At 46.8% G+C, this 16,873-nt stretch overlaps 7 protein-coding genes across 7 annotated transcripts; 5 read left to right on the forward strand and 2 right to left on the reverse strand.

The window, feature by feature from the left end:
• Positions 1 to 271: 271 nt before the first annotated feature.
• On the forward strand, positions 272 to 1,663 carry FIESC28_05391 (uncharacterized protein; the record flags this gene model as incomplete). The annotated part of the gene is made up of 4 exons (XM_031159538.1): positions 272 to 458; positions 509 to 881; positions 926 to 1,214; positions 1,268 to 1,663. The coding sequence occupies 4 exons, from the start codon at positions 272 to 274 to the stop codon at positions 1,661 to 1,663; spliced, it is 1,245 nt and encodes a 414-aa protein (XP_031016421.1).
• A 493-nt stretch (positions 1,664 to 2,156) lies between these two features.
• Positions 2,157 to 3,656, forward strand: FIESC28_05392 (uncharacterized protein; the record flags this gene model as incomplete). The annotated part of the gene is made up of 1 exon (XM_031159539.1): positions 2,157 to 3,656. One exon carries the CDS (start codon positions 2,157 to 2,159, stop codon positions 3,654 to 3,656), a length of 1,500 nt encoding a protein of 499 aa, XP_031016422.1.
• A 556-nt stretch (positions 3,657 to 4,212) lies between these two features.
• Positions 4,213 to 6,415, reverse strand: FIESC28_05393 (uncharacterized protein; the record flags this gene model as incomplete). Its single annotated transcript, XM_031159540.1, has 8 exons — positions 4,213 to 4,551; positions 4,607 to 4,830; positions 4,890 to 4,917; positions 5,056 to 5,155; positions 5,208 to 5,478; positions 5,539 to 5,605; positions 5,662 to 6,265; positions 6,321 to 6,415. The coding sequence occupies 8 exons, from the start codon at positions 6,413 to 6,415 to the stop codon at positions 4,213 to 4,215; spliced, it is 1,728 nt and encodes a 575-aa protein (XP_031016423.1).
• Positions 6,416 to 7,495: 1,080 nt separating this feature from the next.
• Positions 7,496 to 8,532, forward strand: FIESC28_05394 (uncharacterized protein; the record flags this gene model as incomplete). Its single annotated transcript, XM_031159541.1, has 3 exons — positions 7,496 to 7,561; positions 7,781 to 8,021; positions 8,072 to 8,532. The coding sequence occupies 3 exons, from the start codon at positions 7,496 to 7,498 to the stop codon at positions 8,530 to 8,532; spliced, it is 768 nt and encodes a 255-aa protein (XP_031016424.1).
• Positions 8,533 to 9,149: 617 nt separating this feature from the next.
• On the forward strand, positions 9,150 to 10,701 carry FIESC28_05395 (uncharacterized protein; the record flags this gene model as incomplete). The annotated part of the gene is made up of 2 exons (XM_031159542.1): positions 9,150 to 10,259; positions 10,306 to 10,701. The coding sequence occupies 2 exons, from the start codon at positions 9,150 to 9,152 to the stop codon at positions 10,699 to 10,701; spliced, it is 1,506 nt and encodes a 501-aa protein (XP_031016425.1).
• Positions 10,702 to 11,017: 316 nt separating this feature from the next.
• FIESC28_05396 (uncharacterized protein) lies at positions 11,018 to 12,259 on the reverse strand (the record flags this gene model as incomplete). Its single annotated transcript, XM_031159543.1, has 2 exons — positions 11,018 to 11,879; positions 11,937 to 12,259. The coding sequence occupies 2 exons, from the start codon at positions 12,257 to 12,259 to the stop codon at positions 11,018 to 11,020; spliced, it is 1,185 nt and encodes a 394-aa protein (XP_031016426.1).
• A 2,330-nt stretch (positions 12,260 to 14,589) lies between these two features.
• On the forward strand, positions 14,590 to 16,242 carry FIESC28_05397 (uncharacterized protein; the record flags this gene model as incomplete). The annotated part of the gene is made up of 8 exons (XM_031159544.1): positions 14,590 to 14,688; positions 14,748 to 14,880; positions 14,929 to 15,110; positions 15,161 to 15,200; positions 15,254 to 15,321; positions 15,372 to 15,754; positions 15,804 to 15,871; positions 15,926 to 16,242. The coding sequence occupies 8 exons, from the start codon at positions 14,590 to 14,592 to the stop codon at positions 16,240 to 16,242; spliced, it is 1,290 nt and encodes a 429-aa protein (XP_031016427.1).
• Between the last annotated feature and the right edge of the window lie 631 nt (positions 16,243 to 16,873).

Raw genomic sequence — 16,873 nt, forward strand, 5'->3', positions numbered from 1 at the left:
CTCTGCCTGTATAAGTTTAGCCAAGTCATGGCTCCAAACTGGAGCGAATCTTGTCTTGGGTGGAATATTTACAGAAGTTTGTCTTGAGGCCATCGGTCCTGTTCTAGAACAGAGTGCCAAGGACATTTCGACATCTTTGTTCTATAATTCCCGCCAACCTCTACTTACAACACCAGATACCACACTTGAAGAATATAGTGCTCAGTTTAACCACGTGAATCCACGGTGGGAAAGCATCTGTTTGGCTTTGATTGTGATTTCTAGAGCTACGATGGGGTTTCGGCCTCCCACTGGGCCTTTCCCTACTGAAGCGCAGAGACGACATATACGACGCTTGACTATGCATTTTGCTGATAGATGTCTCGATATCTGTCTCTCGCTAGATTGCCTCAATGATCTACAGCTCATATTGCAATATGAAAACTTCATCCTTCATTCTCTGGTTGACGGAGATCAAAGTATGTTACCACATCCACGTTTCAAACTACTATTCTAACCGTGATCCGAGGTTACGAGTCATGGAGGAAGTTGGGCGACCTTTCCAGTTCACTGTTTGCTCTCGGATATCACCAACAGCTCGAAAGCAATGGTCCAATACCACCATTTCTCAAACGTCTACGACAGGCCGTATTTGCATCGTCCTACTCTACGGATAAAAATGTCTCGATATTCCTCGGCAGACCGCCGCGAATATCGAGAAAGTTTTGTCACTTTCGCCAGCTTAGCCTTGATAGTTACTATTCTTCCGAATGGTCGCCCGATGCCAAGCTTGATCTATTCGCCGACGCGCGGTGGGCGGCTCTTTGCGCTATCCTTAAGGAAGAGATCATAGTAGAGCTCTTTGGTGAAGAGACTCTCAATACCAGGATTGAGAAAGCACGGTTCGTCATGTTCTGTCATGCGTAGACTCTGCTGACATGTTTAGGAATATTCGAAATAGTGCGGAACTACAATGGTCGTCATTGCCGCAGCACTTTCGACTCGAAATGCCCATGAAGTCCTATGATCGGTCAGCAGTGGAGCTAGACCTTATGCTTGGGATAAGGCTCAATCACCTGCACGTACTGTTTCTTCTACATTTAGCACTGGTCCAACGAGTCTCGGAGCCCGATGCGCAACTCTACAATGTGTCAGTGGAAATGCTAGGTCTGGTAATTGAGGGGGTCTTGTTCAAAGACCATATCGTGCACTCTGGAACCTCCCTCACCTGGAAGGTAAGACACTGAGCAATTCGCGATCTACAAGCATAGCACTAAATGTTTGGCAGGTAGTATACTACGGCCTCGCAGCAGCAGGCGTGATTTGCCTATCCCTCCTGCAAAGAAAGGCCTCAGAGCATGAAATGGCTGCTACTCCCAAGATATTCCGAGACCTTGGAGTGCTAGTAGCAGAGATTGAATATGGGACTTTTGTCTACAAGGAAGATGCTAATTACGCACTACTGGCGTCAGCTACAGCGACCATGAAGAACATTCTGGATAATTTATCGAGGTCGAGACTTGACCAGCGGGACTTGAGCGGGCAGTTATCTGAGACTATGGTCCAGCCTGGTCCTGAGCTTGATGATTCGAACTGGGAACCATGGGGGACGGGGAGTCTACAGGACTTTGAGACTAACTTTTGGCTTATGCTGTCAGAACATCCTTTGACGTTTAATCCATAGATGCTTTAAACTCTGCTACACCTTTAAATAGTGGCTGGTATTTACAAAGTTGTATCGGCAGATCGCTTCCACATTGTTGTATCATCAAGATTGCGAAAAATAGCGAACCACGATGGAGGAGGTACGTGCCTGATCCTTACCCTATCAGGTTCATTTGCCGCTCATCTCGGCGCGCCGGGCCATGCATTTTTCACGGCTAGATGTACCGGCTCGCTTATATCTCCACTCCATCACCAAAACAGTGCTGTTTGATTGGCGGAACGGCGACAGGACGCGAGAGAGTACATCCGATTGTGCAAACATTCATTGTTGTCGCCAAGGTCAGCAAAGAAATGAGCATGAATGCAACAAGTGCCCTTTCTGGCACAGAGGTATCCATCTCATCTCGTGTTGTTTTCTAGTCAAGACTGATATCTTTTTCGACCTACACCTTTGAACAAAGCCAATTCACTTTCTGCCAACGATACATATTTAACTCATTCATCAAGTCGAGATGTCGTCAAACTCTCCATGCACTCGGTTTTCATGGCGAGAGTCGCCTCAAGGCGTTTGGGAGCGTGACCTCGACGAGTGCGAGGAATTCTACCGCCTCTTCACCAAGAAAGACGAGGGCTGTTATCCCATCACGGGTTGTGCATCATTTCAAATCAAGACTTCCGACGTTGATCGTGAAGATCGCGTCGAAAGTTCTCTGCAAAACGCGTGGACATTTCTTCGCTACAAGCACCCGACACTGGGGTCTCGCATGGAGCGTGACAACGACAGTGACAAATGGAAAAGAGTTTACGCGCCGTTCCGGACTGATGATGATGTAGACTGCTGGTTGCAATCAACATTCAAGACCATTGACTTAAGCCAGAGTGCAGTGGATTGGTTCAACAACGACGCGCCCGATTTTGAACTCCCGACCGTTTATCTTGTCAGGTCCACACACGATACGCCACGCCAGACCGTGTTTCTCAGATGCCCTCACGATATTACCGACGGCGTTGGTGTCCTCCAATTGATCAATCAACTGTTGACCCAAGCTGCTCTAGTCTATGGACAGTCGACCGATTATGCATACCCATTGCCCGATGACGAGCTAGATACCAGACTCTCACCCTCTCTACGCGTCGCAGGTTCTATCCCTGATTCATTGTCAGACACCCAAATGCAACGTTTTGAGGAGATACAACGCGAGAATGGAAAGGTTTATAACCATCCGGCCTTGCTGAGTCTCCCTCCCAGCTCTTCATCCAATACCGACCAGGTTCAGCGCGTCGCCGTCTCGATTCCCAAGGATGAATCGACCCAGATCTTAACCAACTGCAAAGCCATCGCGCCAGGAGTCAGCGTGACTCACGTCTTTACCTCAGCTCTGGCAATGGCTCTCTGTGAGGTACAACCTCGGAGACAGGACTCTTACCCTGTTCGCTACGTCAATCATGCCATGATCAATCTCCGTCCATACTGTTTCCAGCCTTACAACGGCCCTGATCATGCAGCTTCTGCATTTCACACGGTATCTGCTCAGGCACTAGGCATTGATCTGGATGTACTTGCCTTGGCTGATGAAAACGAGTATAAACCTAGTCAACTGCCTTTGGTGGCCACTCAAGTTCGAGACTTTTACAACCAAGTCAAGCCAATCCCAGGGCGAGCATATGAACAAGTTTCCCTGGCCCCACAGACGTTCAAAGCTCTCTCTCCCCCACCTGGATCAGATCCATATGCTGCCTCAAACCCTCCGTTTTGCCCTGTCGCTCTCTCCTCTATCGGCAATATTGCATCGATAGTCGAAAATGCCAACGATGTCTTTGAGCTCGCCGACGTTTGGGCTGCTAGCCAACCTATCGGTGCGGGTGTCGCAACGTTTCTTGGATGTTGGGATGGGAAAATTGAGCTTTCTGGCGTTTTCAACACGCAATATCACGACCAAGATCACATAGAAAAGTTTCTGAAGTCTATAGTGGGCTATGCTTATAAAGGCCTTGGAGTTCTTGAAGCATAGATTATGTCCAAGCAGAACCGCGGGATGATATGATAGGGCCAGCAGTTGAAATGTATCTAGATTGAGAAACTAGATGAGGCCGTTCCAAAAACTCCCAGTGGTTCACTTTTTCCAAAGTTGTTTTAGTTAGAAGATTTTATAGTTCTTTGCTAGCCTGAAATAGCATCCCCAGTCAAAAGCGCTTTGATCATGGGTGTGAATAAGAATTTCGACGACCAAGTTAGAACGACTGGTTTCGTGGTCTAACGGTTATGACTGCGGATTCTGATTCCGCCAGCGAGGGTTCGACTCCCTCCGAGACCTTTCTTTTTGAGTTCCATTCTTCTTCGTGGAGTCATCTAACGGACTTTTCAAGTGGAGGGTGGGGCATGAAGCGGTCCCTGTGAAGTGGGGAAGCTAAGCAATTCTATTTACTTTTTTTTCACTTGTTTCATAAATGATCAGTAAGCCAATGTATTGAACTGATAAGGCGGTTGCCGATCTAAGTGAGGGGGCGCATTGTACAACGTATGTTGATGACTGGTAGAACCAACTGTACCGCTTACCCCCAGCTTAACTAACTGTATTGGATATTTACATTAGATGAACCGACCTTCTTGTCGCCCACATAAACCGCAAACTCAACAGCTGCACCAGAAGGAACCATTTGGACATAGAATGAAGGCCTTACATACTTTTGACCCTTAGAGTTTTGCTGTTCCTCCAAGTCAGAATACGACATGCCTGTCTTACATTCAATCGTAACAAACCGCTCTACGCTGTCTGTCCACCGCGTTGGGGGAGTGTCAGCTTCGCACCGACACAGTTTTAGCTTAATAGTACCATCAAACCTGTCTTTAGTAAATGTCTGGCTGAACTTGTGCAAGACCCTCTTTTCTGTAAGTACATTCTCACCCTGGAACTGATGTTAATGCCTACCGTACATAGAGGGATCCAGAGAGATTATTCACCTTTATTAAATACCATTTCATCTGGTTTTGTGCTTCAAGATACTCTAGCAGAGGATTCCAGTGTTTGTCGTGCTCCAGGTGAAGACCTTCCACAAAGGGCTCGTTCCATTCATGGCCATAACTGGCTCTGGATATAGTGGACGTGACGGCTATGCTCGATGGGATAGTGCTGTTAGAACGGAAGGTTGGCAGAAATCCCTGATATACAGCTCCACGGCAGATAGCTGTGCGTCTGGTCATTGAAAAGTAAGCGTAGGCTCCTCATCTGCAACTTGAAACTTACGGCCTGCTTCCGGTGGACTGCAATATCGCTATCTTTGCGTAGTCATACCGTTCTTTTAAATGGTCATATAAATACGGGCTTGAGCCCAGCCCCCCAACAAGAACAATTCCCTATTGACCACCATATTAGGTCAGAGATATGCCGGAGAAAGAACAACAAAACTTACACTTGGTTGGAGACCTTTATCCCATGCCTGTCCAACCTGATTATCTACCAATTCATCGATTTCTTTAAACACTTTTGCAAATGCCTTTTTAATGTGGGATCTGTAGCTGTGATGAGAACCCAGAAAGTGCACCACACACAGCATTGACTTACTCGCTGAGATGCATGCGCGCATTCTTGATATACGGTTCCCTTGTGACATCCGTAAAGCTGTCCATGTGGCCGAAAGCCTCAGCTGGTATTTGGACCGTGTACTTCTTATTGGAACCGGTTAGCTTGAACCGCGGTTTAAGAGAAAGTTCCCATTCTTTGTGGAGCAGCTCCCTTGCCACTTCTGTGGTCAACCTATCCCACTTTCGACCGAGTCGGTTCTGAAGAATGGCTTTAAATTCTTGATCAATGAATATCCTACCACAAAGTCCGCCTATCCATGGAAGTCAGTGTTAGCCTAGCTTCAAACTTGAAAAGAGGCAAAATAACTGACCAGTCCCTGGAACAGCTTCTTCTAACAGCAATGGGTCAACTGAACCAATCTTGTAAGTAATCAAGTCCTGAGTATAGAATATCAGGCTCTACTGTGATAGATAAAGGGACTGTGCAGGCTTACAACTGTACCACCTCCTGCATCGCAGACGATGTAGATCTCGTTGGGCTGCAATTGCCTCCCTAAGTCATGCAGCGTTGCCAGAGCTGCAGCCTGCGGCTCAGGAGCGAAACTGAGTTGAGTCTGCCCCGCGGTCCGATAGTTCAGGATCCCTGCTCTCATGACGGCATGCATCATCTGCTCTCCCGCATAGTCTTTCCAGATTGCTGGCACAGTGAGGACGACATGAAACTGCAATGCATCGACCGCTGAGCCACGTTCCTTCGTTATAGTATCAATCGCATGCTTCCAAAGCATTTGAAGGTAATCTGAAATAAGTTCCAAAAGAGTCTTCTTACTCTCTCGTATACTTTGGCGAGCACGTTCCAGGAACTTGGAAGACCGTAGATCAGGGGTTAGATCCTCATCCTTCAGAATGAGAAGTTTGAACCACTTGATAGGATTGACTTCATAGCCAATTTCAAAACCCCAGGTGACTTCTCCGTTTTTATACAAGATCTCGGTTGGGGTTTTACCCTCTTCACGGACACCTCCCGGCCAGGACGTGATCGGAATGATATTGTCACGCGGTAAATCGGCCTCGGTGGCCCATGCGACGCCTGAGTATCTAGACATTGTCCCAAGTTAGTGATTGTAACCATTTAGTAGAGTGCGCCGCTTACGTAGTGCCAAAGTCGATGCCTATTACTAAGATTCCGCTGTTATCGCCATAGTCCTTGTTTGGATCCCTTGGTCTTGAAAGGGTAGAACCGCCCATTGCAAGCAAGAAGATAAAGTTTCAGTTGGAAAGATGCAATGATTAAAGGTAGAGTAAATATTCGTCAGTGGTCTGTGGATGCGAGGATTTAGAGCTGAGTTTTATTTTCCAGTGCACTGTCGATTGACATTTCAGTTGACCATGTAAGCAATAAAGCCTCAGGCGCACCAACAAGAATGTATAGCATGCTGTGACGTAGTCTGCTGCAATTGGGTTGCCATAGCCGGGTTTGGAACTGCTGACACGCAGGGTGTAAATGGGCAGAGGATTAAGCCTCATTGACCAAGAGTGGTTGAAGACTTGGCTGTAAATCAGGCTGTCAACCCGGATCTGGACAGTTGCAGCTTATGGGTTTCGTCATGCTTCAGCCTCCTTTTCACATATATGGTGAGCAATGTCACTTAGCACTTTTGATTTGTGCCCTCATCTCAACATATGCATACTTTGGCTTCTCGGTAAATCTTCATGTCCAGCCTACCCACTTCCTGGTCTTTGTATCGTTGTCTTTTCCACACCCTATCTCGCATCCGGGGATGTAGTCCGACCACATCACCCAGGAGTGCACCGAACATGATCGCCTGATCTAATATGAAAGCATACGTGGTAGATTCTTAGCCATTCGATTGAGGGATTTGAAAACACCCAACAATGATGGTATAAGCAAAAGCTGTGCTATACTACCTTGTGGGCGAAACTGTGGCCGCATTTATACCAGACACACCGATCGCCCGGCTGCGGAGAGTACGAGCCTGATTTGATAGCACGCAAAAATGCGACCTGGCGCTGATGACATCTTTCAGCAGTCGATTGATGCCTATACAAAGTCCTTGGGTGGCAACCCGCTAAGGCGCACAAACAAAAAGACACACCGGTGTCAATTTGGTCATATTTTGGGTCCCTGCAAGTCTTTTCTTCCATGTCTCACTTTACTCAACCCCCATATTGTAACAGAATAAGGTCAACAGGACACATGATAACACACCTAGTGCAAGCCAACAAGAAGATATGGACGTGAATAACTACCAAGGAGAACAACCTCAATTGCCCTTCGAAGGACCTACATTAACATTTGGAGCGAAGATGGAGGATAAAGATCAAAAACTTCAAGAACTCCAAAACGAGTGCGCCATCCTCAAGAAAGAATTGGTGAGGAAGCATGACGAAGCGGCGGACTTCCTCAAGCGCTGAAGAAAGACAGCCAGCGAACTGGACGAATTTCGAGCTAACAGTCAAGTTTTCTACCGAATAACGGATGAGTACTTGGCTAGTCAGATAGGCTGTTTGAGGCATGACATCCGCGACCTTGCAATCCAATACTTTGAGGGCAGGTCATCGCAAAGATATGGGCTGGCCTACGTATTTAAGGTTGTTCGAGATGCTATTTCCGAAGGTCTAGGCCTTGCCTCCCGTCCACCTTATCTCTGCCACCTAGAATCCATCTCGGAACACGGTTATCATGAGTATATTGGTTCGCCAGAGTACTGTCACAAGGCCATCCAGGCTTTTATATGGCGCGTCATTGTGGAAGAGGTTCTAAGCAAATTTGAATCGGTTGGTCGGGAAAATTCCAAGCACTTCCTTCAACTTTCACGTTACCTGCAACCTGGTGAGTCCAATCCCGCACTGTAGCAGTCGTATTCTAACACAATTCCGTAGCGAGACGAAATCACTCAGGAACTCAGTTGTCAAGGCAGGAGTCTGAGGCTGAACGGAAGTTCCACACTTGGAGGGCTACCACCACCGGTTTATTTCTGGAGCATATCAACACGGAAAAGGTTGATAGCTATATCAGACAACGGGCATCCCAGCACGCTCAAGAGGTCATCAACGCACTCCATAATCTAATTGACATTGAAGAAGTGAACGAATTCAAGGATCAGCTTGCTACTATCATTTATGAAGCTTTCGAACTCGACCGCGAGGTCAGCCGACAATCTGCGTGTGTAACTTGGCAATTCCGCCAAACTCAACATGAGAAGACAAGCGGCCAGACTCAGAAACATGGGAATGTAGGGCTTGTTATTAGTCCAGCTGTTTTGAAGAGAGGGAAATCAACAGGGGAGTGTTTCGACCAAGAGATGATACTTCTACGGGCAGAGATCGACTTCAGGGAATGACTTATCATAAAGTTAAGGCTCCGAGAGGGGCTTTCTAATACCGCCCGCGTTAGATAATGAATAATATTGCCAGAAGCTTATATAAATCATCACGAGGGGAAGATGTCCGGGTTTACCAAATGGAGATGTTGAAGAAATGTATGATGTGATTCAATCGACTAGAATAAGTTTCTAAAGGTTTCAGTAGACTATCGTAACGAGAGATAGCGCTGACCGTATCATAGAAGTTTTAAGACTTCTCTGTCAGTGTGGGTGTTAAGATAATTATACAGTAATATTTCAACAGCCCTATTTTGTTTGTTATTCCTTTGTCGAGACTTTCTTCTTCTTTGTGAAATAGACATCTGTTACCTTTTGTCCCTTCCTCAGATCAGAAATATCCGAGCAGGGGTCCCTTGCTCCGGCCATTTCCAGTTAAATCAGCTTACGTAGGTATTGCGTTCTGGCCTGATTGACCAATCATAGGTCAGGTCAGCAGGCAGGCGCAGCATTAATGAAGCTTCTTCCCCTCTTTGCGACTTGCGGCTGCTTTTATCAAGCACATCCCATTCTTCATTAGCATCGATATTCAGAAAGTCATTGCTGGATATAGTCACTAGCCTTGAGGCTCCAACAAGATGGATAAGTCTTATACTTCAAAGCGCCCGGTACAACCGGCTCCAGCTGCCACCCGCTTGGATCCGACGTACCATGTCTACCGCGGACATGGTAAAGCGAAGAGTCTGAGGGTTGCTCTCAGCTCAGAGAAAGGCCACGGTAATGAGGCGACTGATTCATACTTTGAACACTCAACCGCCAAACGGATTAATACCGATTCCGTCTTCACCTCAGCTCTAAAGAAACAGTACCCTGAGCTTGACCTCATTGTGGTCAAAGAGTATCAGTGCAATCTCTTAGCCTTTGCTGGTGCTGGCCACGCAACCTTCCATCCAATCCACGACAAGGGCGACCTTCCATCATCGCTTGAGATGACCGTCTACCTGCCACCCGCTAGACGAATGAATGGCAACAAAGGACAACTGGGCGAGGCTGTTATCTTTGGCAAATTTCTGTATCAGTGGGAAGGCGAAGAATTTGTCGTCTACTTGGTCGACGGTCGTGATGGTTCAGAGGCCTATCCACAAGTCAAGAACTATTACATCCTCACATCAAACGTTCATAAGGCTGAGCAGCTTGTACTTGCCACCGGGTCATGGGCAACCGACCTGCATGACGAAGTGTGGGTGTATGACCAGGGCAGCTTCTTCAAGGATAGAGAGCTCTGGAATAGCTCCCAAAAGGCGACATGGGATGCTGTGATTCTGGATCCAGAAATGAAGAAGCAACTCATCAACGATCACATCTCTTTTTTCGAATCCAGACAGACCTATAAGGATCTCGGTGTTCCTTGGAAGCGAGGTCTCATCTACCACGGCCCTCCAGGAAACGGCAAGACGATCAGTATCAAAGCGACCATGCATATGCTGGCGGACAAAACTCCGACCATTCCCACTGTCTACGTTCGCAGCTTGGAATCGTGGATGGGGCCTCAGTACTCTCTTCACATGATTTTTGAAAAGGCGAGAGAGTTTGCGCCCTGCTACTTGGTTTTTGAGGACATTGATTCACTTGTCACGCCCGACGTCAGGAGCTACTTCTTAAATGAGGTTGATGGTCTGAAAGAGAATGATGGGATATTTATCATTGCCAGCACCAACCACTTGGAAAACTTGGATCCCGGAATCGCGGTAAGCTATTCTCTGTCACTCGGTTGAACTCTTGCTAAACGACTAGAAACGCCCATCTCGGTTCGACCGAAAGTATTATTTTCCCGATCCGAACCTCGACCAACGCGAAGCATATTGCCAATTTTGGCAAAAGAAGCTCAAGTCCAACAAGGATATTGAGTTCCCGGACAAGCTGTGTAGAGCGATTGCTGAGATCACAGAGAAGTTCAGCTTTGCCTATATTCAGGAGGCGTTCGTAGCAGCACTGTTAGCTATTGCTGGACGGTCCAAGACGAAGCCAGCAAATTCGAGTTGCGAGGCGGCCTGGGTCTTGGTGGACGATGGCCAGAGCTCTGGAGTAATTTCTGATGAAAACGATCTGGACAAACTGGACCTTTGGGTTGAGATCAAGAAGCAGGTCAAGATCCTCCGCGAGGGCATGGAGGATGAGGCTACCACGTAGAACAGGGCCATTTATCCGTAATGTACTTCTCGTTAGTGTTTTCATACTTCAGCAGGGTTGTTTCATCACTGTTTACTATCTCGTTATGAAGCTGAGTGGTTGGATTTGATAGCAACGTTGAGATTAGTGACGGCAGAGGTCAAGCCAATTGATCAGAGTCTCAGAAATGTATAAAGACAGAGGTTAAACGGTACAATGCTCTTCCCTTCTTTGAGCAGCGATATCCTTAGTAAAGCACTTGGAAATCCTCATAGGTATTCAAGCCAACTTGTCTAACTACATACCACAGCTCCTCCCTGAAACATCGTACAGTCAATTAATGCGCAGCAAATCCAAGCTTTGGGGTAGCCTCCTCTTGACTATGAATAACATAGTAGTTCTTCATAAACAGGTTCCCCAGCACTGAGTATTTTCCGTTCAGCTGAGTCGTAATGCCACCAGCGCAAGTGTTGACGTTAGGGTCGTAAACAGTGTAGTTGACTTCTCGTCCCGGAATGGTGAGCGTCATGCCTTCAGTCTTGAAATGAAAGTCGGGAATGGTGCTGTTGCATGGAAATGTATGCGATCCTCCCTCGATGAACTTATATCCCTTAATATGACCGTAGTAGTCACTGACCACAGCTTTGGGAAGGTAGACAAGGGAGGTGCCAGAGTCGACAATAACCTCGCCGACTGTTTTCTTGCTGTCGGTGAATGAACCTTGGCCTACAGCGTAGGAACCAGCATTCATCGCCCAGTGCTTCTTACTGGTCACGGGCGTGTAGCCAATCTTCCCTTTGAACTTGGAGTTATCGATGTACCCAAAGTCCCAGGATGATGGCTTGCCATCGGCTCGAAGGTTCGCAGCAAACAGCTTCCTTTTGAGAGTGGGGATAAGGGTTTCGAATAAGGTGGTCTGCTTTTCGGGCTTGACAGTGTTGATGGCAGAAAATGCGAGACCAAGAATACCATCCGTTTCCATATACATTGGGTTGATAACGGCGGCCTGGACGGCCTGCTTGTGGGCAACCACGGAACCTGCCTTGACAGTGTCTTTAAACACCACGCCGCTGATCTCGTTTCCAAAGGCGTACTTGATAGCGAATGTATAGTTGGGCAGGAGCTCTGATGATGAGGTTGGCACATAGGTGGGATGTTCGAGCTTCTGCCACGGAGCTGACTCGTTGGAATTTACCCATCTTTAGCGATAAATGTTAGTCTGTATGATTCACGATTTCGAGAGACCAGGGACTCACAAATCGGCAGAGCCAGTGTCGTAGATAAGTTTGAATGTCTGATTTCCAATGACTGTAGGGACAAAGAATGACAAGCCAGCTGAGGAAGGCATCACCTTAGCAGAACCTGCTTGTTTGTGGCTACGCGCCTTGACGCTATTACCACCTGAGACAACAGGGAATTTCGCCTCGAGCCTTTCCAACTCAGCCGCAGGGTCGAATTCTTCTAGGGTGGAAGGCGTAAAGGCATCGACGCTGAAAGCGTCGCCAGGCATAGCGAGTCCATTGACCGATGTAGCGAGAGCGGCAATTGCCACGCTCAATTGAAGCAATTTCAGAGACATACTGGAAATAGTGGTCGAGGGTTAAGTCTGCTGCGAACCAGCTAAGTGAAAGAAGGCATGCTTGCTTTATTATTCGCAATAGCCTTCCTATTTCTCGTATTCTTCCCATGCTACGCTGTGACTCTTTGTGCAAGGATGCGAGAGAAGTGCCGGGGTTAGCATGGAACGTGATTTCTTTAAGATGGGTCCTGGCCAATAGAGAAGCAGTAAAGTCGGCAGATAAAGGAAGCGACCTCGTATCGAACTCGTATTGACGGATAAGTCATGGAGTAGTCTATGGAAAATAATAATTCCATGCTTGGCTTTGAATGTATAAGATTACATAGAGTTAAGCAATTTATGTATGCACCTGCTCTTATATAGTTACCTATGGCATTATCTAAAGTGATACTGTACAATGGTTCGTCTTTGTTAATTTAGCTGGTCTAAGTCTCAGTATTTTTACTGCTACGAAGCAATTGCCTTTTGCTAATAGAAAGGATTCCAATCTTGGATTGTCATAGTGTGGGGATGCAACTGGGAATAACAATTATCCGAAGCTCGGAGTAACTTGTATCCGCTTAGTCAGTCATGGGCGCAGGTGACGTAGCTTAGGTTGTGGAAATTCCTGTAACCTGGATCTAGAAAAGCAAGGCTTTCAGAAAAATTACTGATATACCCAAATCATTGTCCAAATCATTGTAACACAACTGGTGGTTGTACATATGCAGTTTCGTACTCTAGCTGTAGAGATCACGTGGGGCTGTAAAACGCACCGACTGGATGAAACGTGGTAACAAAGAGTAATATCCTGCTTGCGCATTCATCATGATCAGTCCGACTTCAGGAACCAATTTTTTAAAGAAACAAATTATAAAATAAAAAGAAGAACATAAGCAAAGTCACAAGAGGGAACAGGTCCCAACGTGGAATGACCTGTCGCCTGCTAGGCTGCATTTATCTGTACCACTACCCTACAGAGAGCGTGCAATCTGTGTTGAACTCGGACAGCCTGAGAGTGGGGCACACAAAGAGAACCAACGCGCCAATGATCATACACAATGCAGTGGTAAAGCTAACAGTTTCCATGCCGATCACATCCGAGCGAGCTGAGGCACTTATCGGTCCTCCTTATCAAGTCCTCGCTTTGACCTCGAGACAGAAATACTTGCTCACTTCAATCACAGCGCCAAGGTCGGCAAGCCCGGGAATTAACAGCCAATCAATTTTCTCAACAAGCTCTCTGAATCATTCGATTGCGTAGTGCTACGCTTTGACAGCGCCGAGTGGAGTCACGGATCTAAGACAACCAACCATGATGCCACAAACCCACAAAGTGTCCGTTAGCGTTTGGCTGACAGAACAGCTGGTTCCAATTTCGACTTAGGGCTAATTAGTCCTCTGGTTAGATCGTCGGACTAAACAGATGGAAACACTCATGACTCCACAAAAGGATCTGCAGTCAGGGTAGCCTGCAGAAACTCCCAAGGCTCAACTTCGTCAGTTTGGGCGGGAGAATGTCATTGTCATCCAAAGGCCAGACAGCTTTAAATAAACTTTACCCTGTTGGTCGATCGTGAAACATTTGAGGATGAAGCAGTTAATTGTTACATAGAATAGATCGATAACCTGTTTTGCACCAGTCAGCCCATGTACGATTAGAAAGTGCCGTAATAACCGACCAAGACTAAAACCTTTGCTTTAAATTTCTTCATCGGATGATCTTCTCCTCTAGTACAGACTCAAGAACTCTCAAGATTTAGTTGGTGCAGATCGGAATCGAGCTACCGGTCAGATTGCCATAAGTACATCTCACTGGGATATTGGTGAGAGTGACAACGGAACATGTGCGCGCTGCTGCGGAGGCAAAGGTTTGTCCACCTAGAATGCCGTAAGGCCAGCCATAAAGTGGAGGACTGGAGGAGCTCCGAAATGCAAGTAAAACAGGAGCCAAAGAGTCGGGTTTGTCTTTCCCTTTTGAGGAGGCAAGGCCGGCTTTATACTCAGCTTTGATCTTCAGCTAGGAAGCTTTGATCAAGTTGAGGAGGTCAGGTTTCACACTAACTTGTGTTGAGCTGCGGTATGAACGGAAGATCGATCACACTACTGACAAAGACAGTTTAGTGCTCATCTATGAAGCGTCCATCCCCACGTGTTTATTGTTTTTACCAGGGCCTTCTCCGTTCTAGAGTTTCGCTTTTCGGCATTGCGTTTCATTAATTTGTCATGGGCCCGCTACTATTTACGGACCACCTGTTCGCGTGACTTGCTACTTAAACACTGCATGAGATGTACCGTAAACTTCTTCTGAGACCGCCTTTATTTTCGTCTACAATCAATCTCAGCAAAACATGCGTCTCCTCAGTTTGATACTGATATGGACGTGGCTCGCTGGTCGAGCGCATTGCGTCGACAGCACAGCCCTTCTCACTCAACTTCCAGGATGTGCGGTAAGTAGACAGCTTTTGGGCATCACTGACCAAGACCGCATTACTAATCGTTTCTTCAGTCGCCTTGCCTGGTAGAACTCATGACGAAGTCTACGTGTGGCGTAGATATACCATGTCTTTGCGCTGATCCGCTGCTCAAAACCGACGTCATGGGCTGTGTCAAGAGCAATTGTGAACCCATAGAAATGCTGAGTGGGTCGAATACTCCGAAAGTTGTGATACCTGCTAATCAAGCTGCAGCGACGATGAACGTGACCTCGACAGCGTGCGAGTACCCCGTGCGCGACAAGCATCAGAGCATTAACATAATGATTACCTGTATTATTACCATCTCTGGAGTTATAGTTGGACTCCGGTTCTACGATAATCTGGTGTATAAATCTGGGCTTCACCTGGACGATTACCTCATTTTTGGTTGTCTGGTCAGTTATGCGCTATCCTTACATGTTTAAACCACTAACATCAAGGATAGCTTTTGGCAATAGCAAACTCCGTCGTCGTAATCTATGGACGTAGGTTGAAACCCACCCATTGACTTGAAGCATTGCTAACTCAGATATTTCAGTGTCAACACACGGTCTTGGTCAAGATATCTGGCTTTTTGGCCCTGGAACAATCACAACTTACCTCAAGGTTTGTCACTCGTAATAAGCCGTTCAGAAGAAAAGGCTAACAAGTTCCAGTACCTTTATGTCGGACAAGCTCTCTACGCTACCGAAACGTTTACGATTAAGATCTGTGTCTTGTCCTTTTATCTTCGCATCTTCCCTGGCAACACTACGCGAATGCTTATTTGGAGTACTATCGGCGTATCAGTTGTTTGCATGATCATCTTCGACATCCTAGCAATTGCACAATGTCGACCGATTAGTTATTTCTGGCAAGGGTGGGATGGCCTACATGAGGGCACATGTATTGGAGTTAACCCCTTAGCCTGGGCAATTGCTGCAATTGGTATTATCCTCGACCTGTGGATGTTGGGAATCCCACTATCCGAGGTTCTGTTTCTCCAAATGAAGTGGAGAAGGAAGGTCGCAGTTTCGATGATGTTTATCGTTGGTACTTTGTAAGTCACCTACGCAATCCTGGGGATCAGGCGGCTAACACTCACTCAGTGTTACCGTTGTAAGCGTGCTGAGGCTTCGCTATCTCGTCCAGTTTGGCAAGTCCACCAATCCTACATGTAAGCTGCTTTTTCTACCGTACCTGGCTCTAGCAGGACTAACATCACCCACAGGGGACGGTTATGATACTTGCTACTGGTCGGCGATCGAGGTCAACGTTGGAATCTGGTGTGCTTGCATGCCCAACATTCGTATGCTATTGATCAATGTTTTCCCAAGGCTGAGAAGCTCTGCCGGCTCACGCCCAAGCAATGCATTGTCATCAGAAGAGAGATACAAAGGGTCAGCATCTCATACCGCCAGATCTCAGAACCATAATAAGTTCTACGAATCAAGGCCCCCTCCAACACAGAACAGTGAAGCTTTGTCCAGCACAGTGGATCTAGTTGAGATGATGACCTACACAAAGCATGATAAGAGTTTAGTATGAAAGATAAAACATAGAATAGTAATCATATAAACACATTAGCCATATAACCCTGAGGAAACACATCGGTGGTGTAGCACTAGTTGCTGAGGACTCCTCAAAGACTGCTCTAGAAGGAAGTTGCATTATTCTGAGCATCTGCCGCTTTTCATTCATCCTAATAGATGAACTCCCAATTTCGTGAATCTGAGCCTCATTCGTAGGCCTTCAAAAGACAGGGGGGAGAGAAGGAAACATATGTGTTTTCTGGCTAGTTGATGGCAAAAGCGACCTGAAGATGGGTCTCCAATGTAGCCCAGGTAGGGGCACACAACGAGGTTGTCTGCATGTGATGTAAAGCAAACATCCTATCGCCTTGAGCATCCAGGTCAGTGTTTTAAGGAGTGGAGATTATATCTATTGGGTTGACAGGACGTTCTGTGTCCCACAATGGCGGCTGACGTTTTCTTCGCCGGAGGGTGCAGATACCACGCACAAGAAGACCGACACTGGTCACAGTTCCGAATACAAAATTCCAAAGACAACATATGATTGTCCATCTTTGATTAAGAATTGCTCAGCTATTGCATTATCTCTGCCTCAACTCTTGGGCATGCCGAGCAGCCTCAGTCGCAAAACGGCATTTCTGACGTAT

This window comes from Fusarium coffeatum (genome assembly GCF_003316985.1).
Source record: "Fusarium coffeatum strain FIESC_28 chromosome Unknown BRIP53273_contig_114, whole genome shotgun sequence".
NCBI lineage: Eukaryota > Fungi > Ascomycota > Sordariomycetes > Hypocreales > Nectriaceae > Fusarium > Fusarium coffeatum.